The sequence below is a fragment of the Sander lucioperca genome, chromosome 8 (assembly GCF_008315115.2).
Source record: "Sander lucioperca isolate FBNREF2018 chromosome 8, SLUC_FBN_1.2, whole genome shotgun sequence".
Taxonomy (NCBI): Eukaryota; Metazoa; Chordata; class Actinopteri; order Perciformes; family Percidae; genus Sander; species Sander lucioperca.
In genome coordinates, this window is record NC_050180.1 from 35,779,079 (window position 1) to 35,794,192 (window position 15,114).

Consider the following 15,114-nt stretch of genomic DNA (forward strand, 5'->3'; position numbering starts at 1 on the left):
CGTTAACGGTACTAATGCTGTCCTAGCACTGGTATCGTTAACGGTACTAATACTGTCCTAGCACTGGTATCGTTAACGGTACTAATACTGTCCTAGCACTGGTATCGTTAACGGTACTAATACTGTCCTAGCACTGGTATCGTTAACGGTACTAATACTGTCCTAGCACTGGTATCGTTAACGGTACTAATACTGTCCTAGCACTGGTATCGTTAACGGTACTGATGCTGCCCTAGTATTGGTATCGTTAACGGTACTAATGCTGCCCTAGTACTGGTATCGTTAACGGTACTAATACTGTCCTAGTACTGGTATCGTTAACGGTACTAATGCTGTCCTAGTACTGGTATCGTTAACGGTACTAATACTGTCCTAGTACTGGTATCGTTAACGGTACTAATACTGTCCTAGTACTGGTATCGTTAACGGTACTAATACTGTCCTAGTACTGGTATCGTTAACGGTACTAATACTGCCCTAGTACTGGTATCGTTAACGGTACTAATACTGCCCTAGTACTGGTATCGTTAACGGTACTAATACTGTCCTAGTACTGGGATCGTTAACGGTACTAATACTGTCCTAGTAGTGGTACCGTTAACGGTACTAATACTGTCCTAGTACTGGTATCGTTAACAGTACGCAGCCTTCTCAGGGTTTTCTTTAATGAACTGAATGTGTTTGATTTCACGGCTTATTCCAATAGTAAATTGCTGTTAAACGTGTAAATAACCACCAGATGGGAAAAGGCTCCCGTCCAGTCCTCGCCCTGCTGTGTCTTCATGGCTTTGTAATCTCAGGTTGTTTGGAGCAATAACTCCCCCTCCTCGTCTACCAGACTAAAATCAGCTGTTGTTGTTCTCTTCACCATGTGTTGGTCTGGTGCTACTAGAGAGAGAAGTAGAAGGAAGGTTCTACGCAGGCGCGTGGCCTTGGTGGTGTTGTGTGGCAGTGCCACCTAGCCGCCTGGAGTGCATACTACATCTCATTTCACACACTTTTGCGTCACCATATGCACGCAGATTTCCCCCCAAAACGCTCGTCTAAACGCGGAATAAAAAGTGATAACACAACGCCACTTTTGCGTCGTCATTGTTTCTGTCTAAACGTAGCCTAAGAGGCATTGAAATGAGTCCCAGAAATCTGAGTTGCTATTCTGTCCGGTAGATACCGGTGGTTTAGGCACCGGGTCTCGGTACCCTACAGGGAAACAGAGAACACTAAATCCACTGATTCTTCCATGGAGTTTGGTGCCGTTTTACAGAGTTGAAACTTAAAATGTTTGATGAACTGAATCTGATTCAGACAAAACATCTTTTATGTTTTCTGACGTTTTAAGATACATGAAAAATGTACTTAAGTACAATGACGAAGTATTTGTACTTTGTTACATTCCACCACTGAGTACAGGACACAGCAGGCAGAGCAGCAGCTCCACCGTGGTGCTGTGGAATGATGGAGAATGAAGAGACAACGGTAGACTTTCAGCCAACCAGGGGTCATTTCCTATCCTGTTCTAGTCCCGCGTGTCTCCCTAACCCTAACTAAGTGGTTTTACCCTGAGCCTTGAAAAGTAATGCCAAGAGTCCAGAAGCAGTCTGAAACAAACACACTTTACATCAAAGTTGTCCCGTCAGAGCCTTTTCCTATCGTGTCCCTTCCTCTGAATAACCTTCCTGCTGATATCAGTTCAGGCCTTTAAATCCAAACTCAAAACTCATATTTTCACCTTAACGTTCAGTTATCTGCTAATTATTGGCAGGTTACTCATTGTCCAATCACCTTTAAGAAGTCATATTCCTAAAACATTTATCTTATTACTTACACACACACACATACACACACACACACACACACACACACACACACACACACACACACACACACACACACACACACACACACACACACCATTCATACCAAGGGCACTAATTGGCTCTTACACTCCCCATCCTTGTACCTGATGTTTCTCTTCCAGCAGGTCTGGCATTGTGCAATCACCTGAGAGGAGTCATATTCTGAAGAATTTTATTTTAATTACTTTCCTACTAAACACACACACACACACACACACACACACAGACACAGAGACACACACACACACACACACACACACACACACACACACGCACGCACACACACACACACACACACACACACACACACACACACACACAGAGACACACACACACACACAGAGACACACACATTCCCATGAAGTGTTGTGATGCGTTCTGTAGAAGTCACACATGAGGAACTAACCCTGACCCCTAACCCACATGAGTAAACAGATCACAGATGGGCAGGACTTTTATCAGAATCAGAATTTAGTTAGTAACACAAAGAAATAAAGTAAGTCACATGGTTGATGAAACAGGGAGGATCTGCTCTATAAAGAGGCTCTGAGTTCTGGTCTCTGCAGCAGATCAACAACAGCTAAAAGATGGGGAACCAACCTAGTAACACCACTACTAATAGTTGGAACACCAATACTAATAGTGGGAACACCCTTACTGGAGTCAATATTGGTGGTTCTGAAAATACTGGTAAGTATGTTTCTCAGTAATTTGTGTTGTGGTGATTAATAGACTGGTAGTTTTTGTTGTTTTATATCATAATTATTACAGTTTTTCACGATCGCTATGACACTTTTTTCAATACTTTAACAATTTTCCTAAACTCTTAACACAGTTAGCACAACATCTGTCTGTGAAGGCTCTACAATTAACACATTTCTTGTTGCTTTGACACAAAATGCATACAGTTAACACACATTTAAAATGTTTGAACTTCTTTTACACACAAGCTCCACCAAGACCAAAACAATGGATTATTATTGACAAATTTACAAATGCTTTCACACTGTATGTCAGAACAGATAACATCATGTTCTAAACCGAACTTATAGGCTAAAGTCAAAGTGAACAGCTGATCGTATTGTAAATTTAAATACAAAAATATCTCCTGCATTTTATACATGCATTTATTGAGAAACAGCTGATTGAAGTTATGCAAATAGATCAATCACAGCTGATTCCCTTCTAGGAAACACACTCAGGTGTTGAGGTTCTTTCAATCACATGACCATATGGTATAGTACTGTAAAAGAGGACCTATTGGAACAATATAGGCTACCGTAGCTGAACACAGAAAATAAGAAAAATGCCTTCATGAGGGATAGGAAGAGGACCAGGACAATTCTGTCTCTGTCTCCTTTTTTTATACTCTGAGATGGGTTATTCATTTTTTGAATTGAATCTCTGCAGCAAAAGAAACAAAATGGTGGCCGGGTTGGAACAGTGGGTAGAGCAGGCGCACATATACTTGGAGGTTTATGCCTCGACGCAGAGGTCCAGGGTTCAAATCCGACTTGTGACGACTTCCTGCATGTCTTCCCCCTCTCTCTCTCTCTCTCTCTCTCTCTCTCCCCTTTCTCAACTAGCTGTCCTGTCAAATAAAGGCAGAAAAGCCCAAAAAATAATCTTTAAAAAAAATATGCATGCATTTACTAAACCCAACAAAACAAAAATGTAGAGAGGCTTCAAGAGAAACTGCAGTGTAAAACACAATCTATGATCATTAGAATATACTGTTGTCTATTATATAAGGGCAGACCTGACACATATGAAATAATGTAGTTTCTGTAATTCCATCTGATGTTAGTGTTTTTATGACATTGTGCAGTGATTGACTAAATGTTCCTGTTGGAAGAGAACATGTGTTAATGTTTTGGAAGAATTATTTGATTTTGAGACATGATTGCATTCTTTTGGTAGACATAGTGTATTGTGTTAGTGTATTATTGTATTTTAATAATCAGTGTTGGAGTTTAGTTTTCAATGTGTGATTTTGAGCATGAAATTAACTGTTTTGCCAATCGTGTGTTGTAGGTATGTTGGTGCGTTAAGAGTTTAGGAAAGTTGTTAAAAGTATTGAAAAAAGTGTCATAGCGATCAGAAAAAACTGTAATACTTTGAATATTTGCAATAGATGTGTTTTTAATTATTTTATAAATGAAGTGAGACTTTAAATAGCAGGAAGGATTTGTTTTTTTCATTATCTATTAGGATTAGTAGTGCAGATTACAGAAACTAGATTTTACGTTATTCAGACGACATACAGATTTATATAATGATGTCACGACTCACACACTGAGTTCACTCTGATTACTGACACTAATCTGTGAAACATGTTGCATGATGCCTAAATGTTTTTCTTTCCAGTAATGATGAGGTCCGCGCGTTCACTCTGTAAGATATGAAGTTTATTTCTGAACTTTCTTGAGACTTTTAATATAATATTTTTTCATATTTAATTATGCATGTTCATCCTTTTGTTTAGCCCTATTTGCCTATTACCTAATAAGTACATCATTTTCTCTTCAGCTTTGAGTAAACAAATACATTCTACAAGTCAACTTAATTTTGCAATATATTAACTGTATTTATTCCAAGTGATGAAAAGTGTTGCAGACTATATTTACATGTTAATACATGTGTTTCTTTGTAGGCTCGATGCCGCCTTCTCGCAGTAAGATATGAAGTTTATTTCTAAACAACCTTCAGACTTTTATTATAATCATTATTTATATAAAATTTTAATTCAATTTCAATTTAAGTAATTCCATAATTCCTCTTCAGCTGTGAGTGAACCATGGAGGAAAATAGCTTGGGGGTGAGTTCACTTTGACTTGTTTCTGCTCTCTGCTATTTAACATAATCTACACAAGTGTAGTATTGGCTTTAGTTGCCTTTATTGATAGGAGGGATTAAGTAAGGAATGTGTGAGAGAGAGGGAGGTGACATGCAGCAAAGGGCCACAGGTCGGAACCAAACCTGCGGCTGCTGCTAATAGGACTGAACCTCTCTACATGCATGCTCAACCAGGTGAGATAACCAGGCACCTGAGACCCCAAACATTTTGATTTGATTTTTATTTATGTTGAACACTCAACAGTATGTTATGAAAGAAAAAAAAGAAAAACACAAAGATAAAAACACAAACAGACAAATCAGCTTTTACCAAAAAACAACATTAAGAATAAGTTCAACAAGAGCAGGCAGAGGCATAATGCGTAGAGAGCCCTGCCCCTACTTCACAATATCATATTATTACAGGAACAATCAAATAGATATGCACATACAGCATACACACATTATAGGTCGTACAACACTTACACTTACAACAATACAACAACATACAACTATACACTTACATTACATTTACCTGCTGGATCCTACTGGACCCTGCTGGACCCTGCTGGATCCTGCTGGATCCTGCTGGATCCTGCTGGACCTTACTGGACCCTGCTGGATCCTGGGCCTGGTGCTAGCTGGTTCTTATTAGGGCCCGAGCGCCGACAGCGGCGAAGGCCCTATTGAAACTGAAGGAATTATTATTATTCTTTTCCCGGCAAATGAATTGGCTTTTTGAGGGGCTTAACATATTCAAAAACTCACCAAATTTGGCGGTCGCATCAAGTCTGGTGAACATTTATGTATTTTAAGGGTTTCGGGAATAGGCGCGCAAAAATAGCTCGCTAGTGCCCCCTACAAAGTTAAAAAAATTGAGCCCCTGCAGTGCGTTTAACGTAGACTCACGAAACTTGGTACACATGTGTATCATGTCAAGATGTACAAAAAACGTCATTGAAGCCATACCCTAAGCCCAACAGGAAGTCCGCCATTTTGATTTCAAAGTTCGAAATTAGTGTGATTTTGGCCATTTCCACATGTCGTACTTTAACAAACTCCTCCTAGAGATTTCATCCGATCAACTTCAAATTCGGTCTGTGCCATCTTAAGACATTAAAGATGAAAAGTTGTTAAAAGAAAAACTTTTCGTCATAAGGCGTGGCCGTGGCGGGGCGGCCATTTTGTGCGTTTCGCCGCCGAAACAGGAAGTGGGTGTAACTCGAGTGTACATTGTTCGATTGGCTCGAAACTTTTCAGGATTCATAAGAGTCCAACCCTGAGGACAAATAAAGGCCGATATTTATTTAAAGTCATAGCGCCCCCTAGTGGCAACAGGAAGTAGGCCTAAAAGTCAAGGTGCTATACTTTAACGAACTCCTCCTAGAGATTTCATCCGATGGACTTCAGACTTGGTCTCTATCATCCCAACACCTTAAAGATGAAAAGTTATTAAAAGAAAAACTTTTCGTCTGACGGTGTGGGTGTGGCGTGGCGGCCATTTTGAGTGTTGAGCGATGAACAAATAAATTGTTGTAACTTGAGTGTACGTTGTCGTATCTGCCCGAAAATTCTCACGATTGACAAGGGTCCAGGCCTGAGGACACCTACAGGCCATATTTGACTTTTGGTCATAGCGCCCCCCGCTGGCAACAGGAAATGCGCCTTATATGACAAACATCATCCGATTTACATGAAACTTAGAATGTGTGGTCTACATGTGATAATGAGCCGGCCCCTATAATATAACCACGCCCACTTACTCAGGCCACGCCCCCTTTCATAACATTTGAACCGTTTAAGGTAGAGTCTTGTGTGAGGTGTCATTGAACTCAGCAGAGAGTTGCTTCTTCATTGGTGATGGTTTGGCCCGCCCCCTATGCTTAAGCCACGCCCCCTTTCATAAAATTTGAACAATTTAAGGTTGACCATTGTGTGAGGTATCAATGAACTCAGCAGAGAGTTCCTTATTCATTGGTGATGGTTTGGCCCGCCCCCTATGTTCAAGCCACGCCCCCTTTCATAGCATTTACACCGTTTAAGGTATACCCTTGTGTGAGGTATCATTGAACTCAGCAGAGAGTTCCTTATTCATTGGTGATTGTTTGGCCCGCCCCTCTGTGCATAGCCACGCCCCCTTTCATACATGGTGACCCGTTTATGGTAGAGTCTTATGTGAGGTATCAATGAACTCAGCAGAGACTTCCTTTTTTATTGGTAAAGGTTTGACCCGACCCCCATGCTTTAGCCACGCCCCCTTTAACAGCTAATAAACTGTATGACGTAGCATCTTGTGTGAGGTATCATTGAACTCAGCATGGAGTTCCCTTTTCATTGGTGACGATTTGCGGTGTCTGAGTGCCGCGCAAATGCACGGTTGCAAGGAGCGGTGACCGCCGGTAACCCCAACACGCGCAGAGGAGCGAGGGCCCGTCCATCGCTGCTTGCAGCTTTAATTTTGGATTAGTGTTTCTTCTGATTAGTGATACTGTAGATCCTTGGAGGAGACTTTGCCGGGAGGAGAGCAGGTTGCAGCTCTGGAGACAGACCTTCAGGTAGCGGCTGTAGCAACTTGAAATCAAAAGCCGGTGCCTGGTGAGTCTACCCTTAGTAACACAGCAACAGGAAGCTTGTTGATAGGTTAGACCCAGCAGAGAGTTGCTACAGCCGCTAACTGAAGGTTGGCTTTGGATTTAATCCTGTAAACAAACTATCAAAATGTTCTTTAACCAGAGTTCTGTGAATCTGCAGCCGATTGCTCTTCCTTAACCAACGGATGTTTGTCTCAGTATAATTAAGATAAGATAAGATAGACTTTATTAATTATTAAACTGACAACTGAATGGAGAAGTTTAGATAGAGACTTTCAGTGAGGCTCAAATTCTGTTTCAGAGCAACTGAATTACATTTCATAATAGTACACTCACTTTTCAACTCTATTGGAATTCAGTTTCAAACGTACACACGAGTTAGACTTTATGAAAGGAAACTGGACTTTTATCAAGCGGGAGAAATTTGGGGAATTCTTTAAAATCTAAAATGAAATGTGATCCTGTCTTAACAGAGACAATGTGATGGATCTCCAGTATGTGAAGGAGTATAAGCCTGGAAACAAGGACATCAAACATGTCCGAATCCTTCTGTACGGACCCGACGGAGCTGGAAAGTCCAGCTTCATCAAGTCTGTCAGCAGCGTCATACGAGGCAGAGTGACTACTCCTGCTTTGACCTCTGAAAAAAGTTGCAGTGGAACAGTAAGACAACTTTAGATCAACCTCTAAAGCAACATCGGCTGTTTGATAAATCTTTCTCTTTAACTTTTCCCCCAACTTAACCCTAACTAAATGATCTGCATGAGAATAAACAGAGTTTAGTCTGACATTAATGTATCAGGGACGTCATACAGAATAAACACTGCAGAACCATAAATCTGTAGATTATTGTGATTAAAACGAGCATTTCATCTTTGTGTGTTACAGTATGAAACGTTTAAAATCAGAGAAGAAGAAGGAAACCCAGAGTCATTCTGTCATTTTGTCTTCAATGACGTCATGGATCTGAAGGATGGAGATGGAATCAGTTCTGACGACATCAAGCTGACCCTGAAAGGACATGTGAAGGAGGGTTACCAGGTACCACTCTCACTTTAGTCAACTTTAAAGAGACCCTATTATGTGGCCGGGTTGGGTCAGTGGGTAGAGAAGACGCACATATACTGAGAGGTCTATGCCTCGACGCAGAGGTCCAGGGTTCAAATCCGACCTGTGACAATTTCCTGCATGTCTCCCCCCCTCGTTCTCTCCCCTTTCTCACCTAGCTGTCCTGTCAAGTAAAGGCGTAAAAACCCAAAAAATCTTGGCCCGCCTTCCTAAAAAACCTGGTGCGCTCCGATTGGTCAGCTGGCTCTGTGGGTCAACCAAATTACAAACAAGCGGCTGGCGGGCTGCGCTGGCTGAGAAAACTGATTATTTTGCACATAACGTTTTAAACTAAGTTTCAAAGTGTTTCCACTGTTGATGTGTAATTATTTTAACTTCAATGGATGCAACATCTTTCCAAAAGTCAACCAGTAATCGTCTTACACTCTTAAACACAGTGTCATAATGTAATTGTGTTTTCCAGTTCAACCCTTCCTCTCCACTGTCTCCTGAGGACCCAGGCTACAACCCCCGTCCCTCTGCAGACGACCAAGTTCATGTTCTGGTTTGTGTGCTTTCTGCTAACTCAGCAGAAATCCCAGACTCAGTTCTGAAGAAGATGGCAGACATCAGAGAGGCAGCCAGTGAGCTGGGTAAGCAGGTTAACTTGATCTCAAGTCAGTGGTCAGACTCCAACACTCAAACGGGAGTTCAGCACTTTAACACTGAGTCCATACTCAATAATTTATCACAGTTTGATACAGCCCATAATACAAAGATCAGGACTAAAAAACTAAAATAATGTTCAGGTTTCAGATCAGATTTAAGCTTTTTCCTGACGTAAGTTTGCATTTTTACTGAGAGCTTGTTCAGACATGTTTATATATATATATATATTTAAAGTTAAAAACTCTTCTTGTCTGACCAACAGATTGTTCAGTTGTTTGTTGGATTTAATGAACAGAAACTTTCTAAAAAGCTAAAATACTGAGTGTGGTTCTGTCTGCAGGGATTCCCCAAATGGCAATAGGCACCTACATTGATTTAGCCTGTCCTGAAACTAAAAAGGATCTGAAGAATGTGTACAAGAGCCAGCACCTGAAGCAAAAGGTGAGTTTCTGTCTTTCTGAGTCTGTACAGAAATATAACCTCATGTGTTTTAACTTTGTAGTCCAAATATGTTCAGTATATGAGCACAGAAACCCACATAAGTCCCATTGTTTACCACTCAGGTGAAAGACTTCAGCGCAGCAGTGGGAGTCCCAGAGAACTACATCTTTCCTGTGAAGAACTACAGTGATGAAACCAACATCAATAATGATGTCGACACTCTGATCCTGAATGCACTGAGACAAATGATCAACCTTGGAGACAACTTCATTTGCAAAATGTAAAAATATGTTACAGAAAGCAGTGAGTCTGGGATGTCCAGTTATAATCTGTTGGCAGGTCTCTTTGACAGTTAATGTCTGTATTTGATGAAGACTGTTGTCTCTATAAGACAGCTGGGATCTGATCCTAGTGGCCAACACATACATGGAATTGCATGTTTGCATGTTTGTGATGAATAAATTCTGTGGCTTGCAGTCAGTGTGCAGGTGTTATTATTTTCATTAACATTTTTTTTATTTCTGTCTTCCTGAAATCACAGAACACACACACGTCAGCCTCTTACACGGCTGCACTAACTCAGGATTTACTTTAATTTCCTTCTCCATAACAACATTATCTTATTTAAACAATATAAATGATCACATTACATTACTACCCCCACTCATATACTCTCTAGCAACTTACGTACATACATAATGAGAGCAACTTTCCCAGTGCCTTAAAGCCTGCTATAACCCATGTGTATAAATCTGCTATAACCCATGTGTATAAATCTGCTATAACCAATGTGTATAAATCTGCTATAACCCATGTGTATAAATCTGCTATAACCAATGTGTATAAATCTGCTATAACCCATGTGTATAAATCTGCTATAACCCATGTGTATAAATCTGCTATAACCCATGTGTATAAATCTGCTATAACCCATGTGTATAAATCTGCTATAACCAATGTGTATAAATCTGCTATAACCCATGTGTATAAATCTGCTATAACCAATGTGTATAAATCTGCTATAACCCATGTGTATAAATCTGCTATAACCAATGTGTATAAATCTGCTATAACCCATGTGTATAAATCTGCTATAACCAATGTGTATAAATCTGCTATAACCAATGTGTATAAATCTGCTATAACCCATGTGTATAAATCTGCTATAACCCATGTGTATAAATCTGCTATAACCCATGTGTATAAATCTGCTATAACCAATGTGTATAAATCTGCTATAACCCATGTGTATAAATCTGCTATAACCCATGTGTATAAGTCTGCTATAACCCATGTGTATAAATCTGGTGACAAACAGGTTAGTAGTTAGTCACCTATCAGCATCCTACCAGTCATCTCAAAGGTCATTGAAACTGTAAACACCTTCCCAGGTGAACCTGGTTCTCATGGGGGAATGTGTACATGGAGTCAAAACCAGGGATGTTGCTGGAGGTGAAGAAACTGATATTTTTCGAAATACCACATGTTCCCCAATGTCAACAATGTGCCCAAACAGCAAACCCCAACCACTTAACATTAGGAAAAAGGACTTGCCATGCAAATATTGACATACATTTCAAGTATGTTGCATAGAAGATGCTGCTCTATGATGCTGACTTGGTTCTATCCTGAGGAACCTTCCTGAAAGTATATAGGGTGAGGGTCTACGGAGCCCACGCCTTACACACTAATTCTAGTCTGAGATAACCGGTCTGGTGCACCTTCCAAGCATTTTGCACAATTTTCTGAAAGATGTTATGTGGACATAATTCCCATTCATTTACCCTTACAAAAAGGTCACTTCATTTTGAATGACACGTGTCACTCTCCCTGCGCTGGCATGCTAGGTGCTAGCAGTCTTGTATAAAGTACTCAAAAGCAATACTTGAGTAAAAGTATCTTCCCAGAAAATGACTTTGGTAGAAGTTAAAGTCTCCTTTTAGAATATTACTTGAGTAAAAGTATCTGATATTTACAGTACTTAAGTATTCATAGCAATTTTCTGATATTAAATGTACTTAAGTAGAAGTAAAAGTAAAAGTAAAAAAAAACTTTGATTATGAACTTTATGGCCAAAGGTGTGTAATGTTATCTTCATCACCACTGTCGTCGGGGTGATCATCGTCTGTTACCATGGTGGCAGAGCCTGCAGCAGGTGCTTCCATGACACTATCAGTCATTATGCTTCCTTTTTTTTTTTTTTGCCACTTGGCCACAAACAGGCATCACGTCACCAACTAGAATGGAGCGTACATCTTGGCAATTTAGGAACAATGATTCGCCAAACTTCCTTTTTTCAGTGTAATAAATTTCTTCTGATTATATTTTGTAGTAACGAGTAACTAAGATGCTTAAGGGAAATGTAGTGGAGTAAAAGTAAAAGTTTCCGGAAATATAAATAAAGTAAAGTACAGATACGTGAAAATTCTACTTAAGTACAGTAGTGAAGTATTTGTACTTTGTTACATTACAACACTGGGAGATAGCAGGTCCAAACCAATATGGCCCCGCCCTACTCGGGCGCGACAACAACATAGTAAAAAAACAGAGTGCTATCATGCTCAGGAAAAATGTCAACACAGTTTTGGCAGCATCAAACCTAAGAGCCTGTTTTAGGGGAATTTTGAACAGACATTTTTCTGAAATGAGCAATCTGAGGCCCCTTAATACATCCCAGCCACCCCCTGGTATTCCCAGTTCAGGAAGGACAACTGAGAAGACTTTAGCAGTTTGGGTCAGAAATCTTGGGAAGAACCAACCCCCCCATTCAAAAGCCTGCCAAAAGTCCCACTGTTAGGGAAGGCTAAACTTGAGTTGTGCTGTCCTTTCAATGGACCCAGGACTGCCAAACTTGGGTCACACATTTTACATAACACTGTCTTTGATAATGACAAGGTTTCAAGTCTTTAGGTAAGTTCCTTATTATTTAACAATAATAATAATACTGCTAATATGAATCTCAGACAAAGTGATCTGGATCACTTCTTTAAAGAGATTTTTCACAGCTGGAAAGATGAATATGTCTTTAAATTGAGTCATTATGTAGTAGAAATGTGGAATAATTTTAGAGGTTGGTGCCTTCTAGACTGAGCAAAGCCAGAAAATGTATTTTTGGCTCATGTGGATGAAAGACAACAACTACCAAAATGCACTTGCTTCGCTTCCCTACGAGGCCACTGCCAGGACAGGACTGACAACAGACAACAAAAGACAGGGCATAAGTAGACTTGTAACAGAGCACTGATTGTTGTAAGTTAGGTTCACCATGAGGAGAAGGTAGAATATAAGAACTTTCTTGAGATTTGCGTGGTTGAAATCACGACCACAGTAAATAGTCCATCTGGATGTGCGCTTTGGAGCTCACTGATATCTCCTTGGTGGGCTGTAAACACCGAGTATAAACACAGCCGTGCATTCGTGTGGAATGTTGAATAGATAGATAGATAGATAGATAGATAGATAGATAGATAGATTTTTTATTGATCCCAAAAAAATGGGAAATAACATTGTTGCAGCAGCAAAAATTTCAGACACACAGCACACGTACAGAGTAAACATTAAATAATAGGAAAAAATATACATGAAATAATAATAGAATAATACACTAGCAATATTTAAAATATATACAATTTGGAAATGAAATGTAAAATGTACAACTGTTTCGATATATAGATAAACTTAATGTGCAAGTTGGGGAGGAAAAATGTACAACTGTTTCACTGGTAATGATTGTGCAAGGTTGGTCAAGGTGCTTTCAGTGCAGTTGTGATGTATATGAGTCTTATCTAACACTCAGAGATGAAGTGTTAAAAGGTTTTATTGCCTGTGGTAGGAATGATTTCCTGTAGCGGTCCGTGTGACATCGAAGCTGTCGGAGCCTCTTAGAGAAGGTGCTCCTCTGTTGGACCAGTGTGGGGGGGTGGAGAGGGTGGTCGGGGTTATCCATGATAGATAACAGTTTGTTCAGTGACCTCCTCTCCACCACAGCTTCAAATGTCTCCTGTTTGCAGCCAATAACGGAGCCAGCCTTCCTGATCAGTTTGTTCAGTCTGTTTGTGTCGCTGGCTCCGATGCTGCTGTCTGTCAGGTAGTCAGTGATCCAGGAGACTGTGGACGCACCAACACCCATCATCTGCAGCTTCTCACCTAGTAGCAGTGGCTGGATGGTGTTGAATGCACTGGAGAAATCAAAAAATGTGATTCTCACAGTGCTGCCACCACCATCCAGGTGCAAATGAGCTCGCTGCAGAAGATAGATGACAGCATCGTCCACTCCCAGACGAGGCTGGTAGGCAAACTGTAGAGGGTCCAGAGAAGATCTCACCTGTGGCCTCAGGCGGGCCAAGACCAGCCTCTCCAGCACCTTCATCACATGGGATGTGAGAGCCACTGGGCGGTAGTCCTTGAGGCAAGATGGAATCGACTTCTTGGGGACCGGGACAAGGCAGGACGTCTTCCACAGCAGCGGCACCCTCTGCATGCTCAGGCTCAGGTTGAAGACATCCTGGAGAACACCAGACAGCTGACTGGCGCAGGTCTTTAGGACCCTGGGGCTGATGCCAGCCGGGCCGGCAGCCTTGCACTGGTGAAGCCTCTCCAGCTGTCTCCTCACCTGGCCAGGTGTGAATGAAAAGCAGGGGGGGGTGCTTGAAGTGTCTGTGGGGGGAGATGAGATGTGCTGTAGTTGTGGGGGGAGTGGGCAGACCACAGGGGAGTGAGGGGAGAGGTGTGGGAGCAAGAGAGGGGGGGAGGAGGCAGAGAGGGGGTGTGGGGGGTTGGTGGAGTGGTAGAAGAGGCAGGGGATGGCTGTGAGCTAAACCTGTTAAAGTAACAGTTCAGCTCGTTTGCTCTCTCACGGCTGCCTGGTGTTGGTCTTCTTCTACCCCCACACCCGGTGATCTCTTTCATCCCTGTCCACACCTCCCTCTTATTGTTCTCCTGTAGACTGGCCTCCAGCTTCCTCCAGTAGGAGTTTTTACATTCCCTCAGTTTATCCCGTAGTTTGTGCTGTGCTTCCCTCAGCTCCTGTCTGTCCCATGACCTGAAAGCTTTCTTCTTCTCGTTAAGAAGAACTTTCAGGTCACTGGTGATCCACGGCTTGTGAGTGGGAAGGCAGCGTACAGTCTGAGAGGGCATGGTGACATTCTCACAGAATTTGATGTATTCTGTGATGCAGTCTGTCATATTATTAATGTCCTCCCCATGTGGTTCACAGAGCACGTCCCAGTCTGTAGACTCAAAACAGTCCTGCAGAGCCTCCTCAGCCTCCTGAGTCCACCTCCTCACAGTCCTTGTTTGGACAGGCTGCCGCTGGACAAGAGGAACATACTCAGGAGACAGAAGAATGGTCGGCATTTAACAGTCACAAACTCCACCAGCAGTTAGCAGTAGTTGGATACAAGCACCCCATTTCTGCACCAGTCCGTGTTAACACAGCCCACCTCCACGAGTCTTACCCGATAGAGGAGCATCTCTATCTGCTTGGAAGGCTAGCAGGCCTGGTAGCTGGATAGTCCGGTACACTGTTGTTCAGCCATGTTTCCATAACAACAAAAACACAGCAGTCTCTGAACTCACGTTGGGAGTTTCGTTGAAGTTGGATGTAGTCCAGTTTGTTATCTAATGAGCGGACACTTGTAAGCAGGATGGATGGGACAGGTGGCCGGCTAGCGTTA

At 41.6% G+C, this 15,114-nt stretch overlaps 1 protein-coding gene and 1 long non-coding RNA gene across 2 annotated transcripts; both read left to right on the top strand.

The window, feature by feature from the left end:
• Positions 1–528: 528 nt before the first annotated feature.
• LOC118495563 lies at positions 529–5,665 on the top strand. The gene is made up of 3 exons (XR_004898018.1): positions 529–620; positions 4,793–4,798; positions 5,655–5,665. It is a non-coding gene; the product is annotated as an uncharacterized LOC118495563 (long non-coding RNA).
• A 2,077-nt stretch (positions 5,666–7,742) lies between these two features.
• LOC116037197 (interferon-induced protein 44-like) lies at positions 7,743–9,915 on the top strand. The gene is made up of 5 exons (XM_031280977.2): positions 7,743–7,945; positions 8,171–8,323; positions 8,814–8,982; positions 9,339–9,439; positions 9,562–9,915. The coding sequence occupies exons 1-5, from the start codon at positions 7,766–7,768 to the stop codon at positions 9,721–9,723; spliced, it is 765 nt and encodes a 254-aa protein (XP_031136837.1). The 5' UTR covers positions 7,743–7,765; the 3' UTR covers positions 9,724–9,915.
• The last annotated feature ends 5,199 nt before the right edge of the window (positions 9,916–15,114 follow it).

Bases quoted from the DNA above. Each gene is read 5' to 3' on its own strand.
- LOC116037197 (XM_031280977.2), top strand. From the start codon at position 7,766: ATGGATCTCCAGTATGTGAAGGAGTATAAGCCTGGAAACAAGGACATC. The intron at 8,983-9,338 runs GTAAGCAGGTTA...TTCTGTCTGCAG, and splicing joins AGAGGCAGCCAGTGAGCTGG to GGATTCCCCAAATGGCAATA. The intron at 9,440-9,561 runs GTGAGTTTCTGT...TTTACCACTCAG, and splicing joins GCCAGCACCTGAAGCAAAAG to GTGAAAGACTTCAGCGCAGC.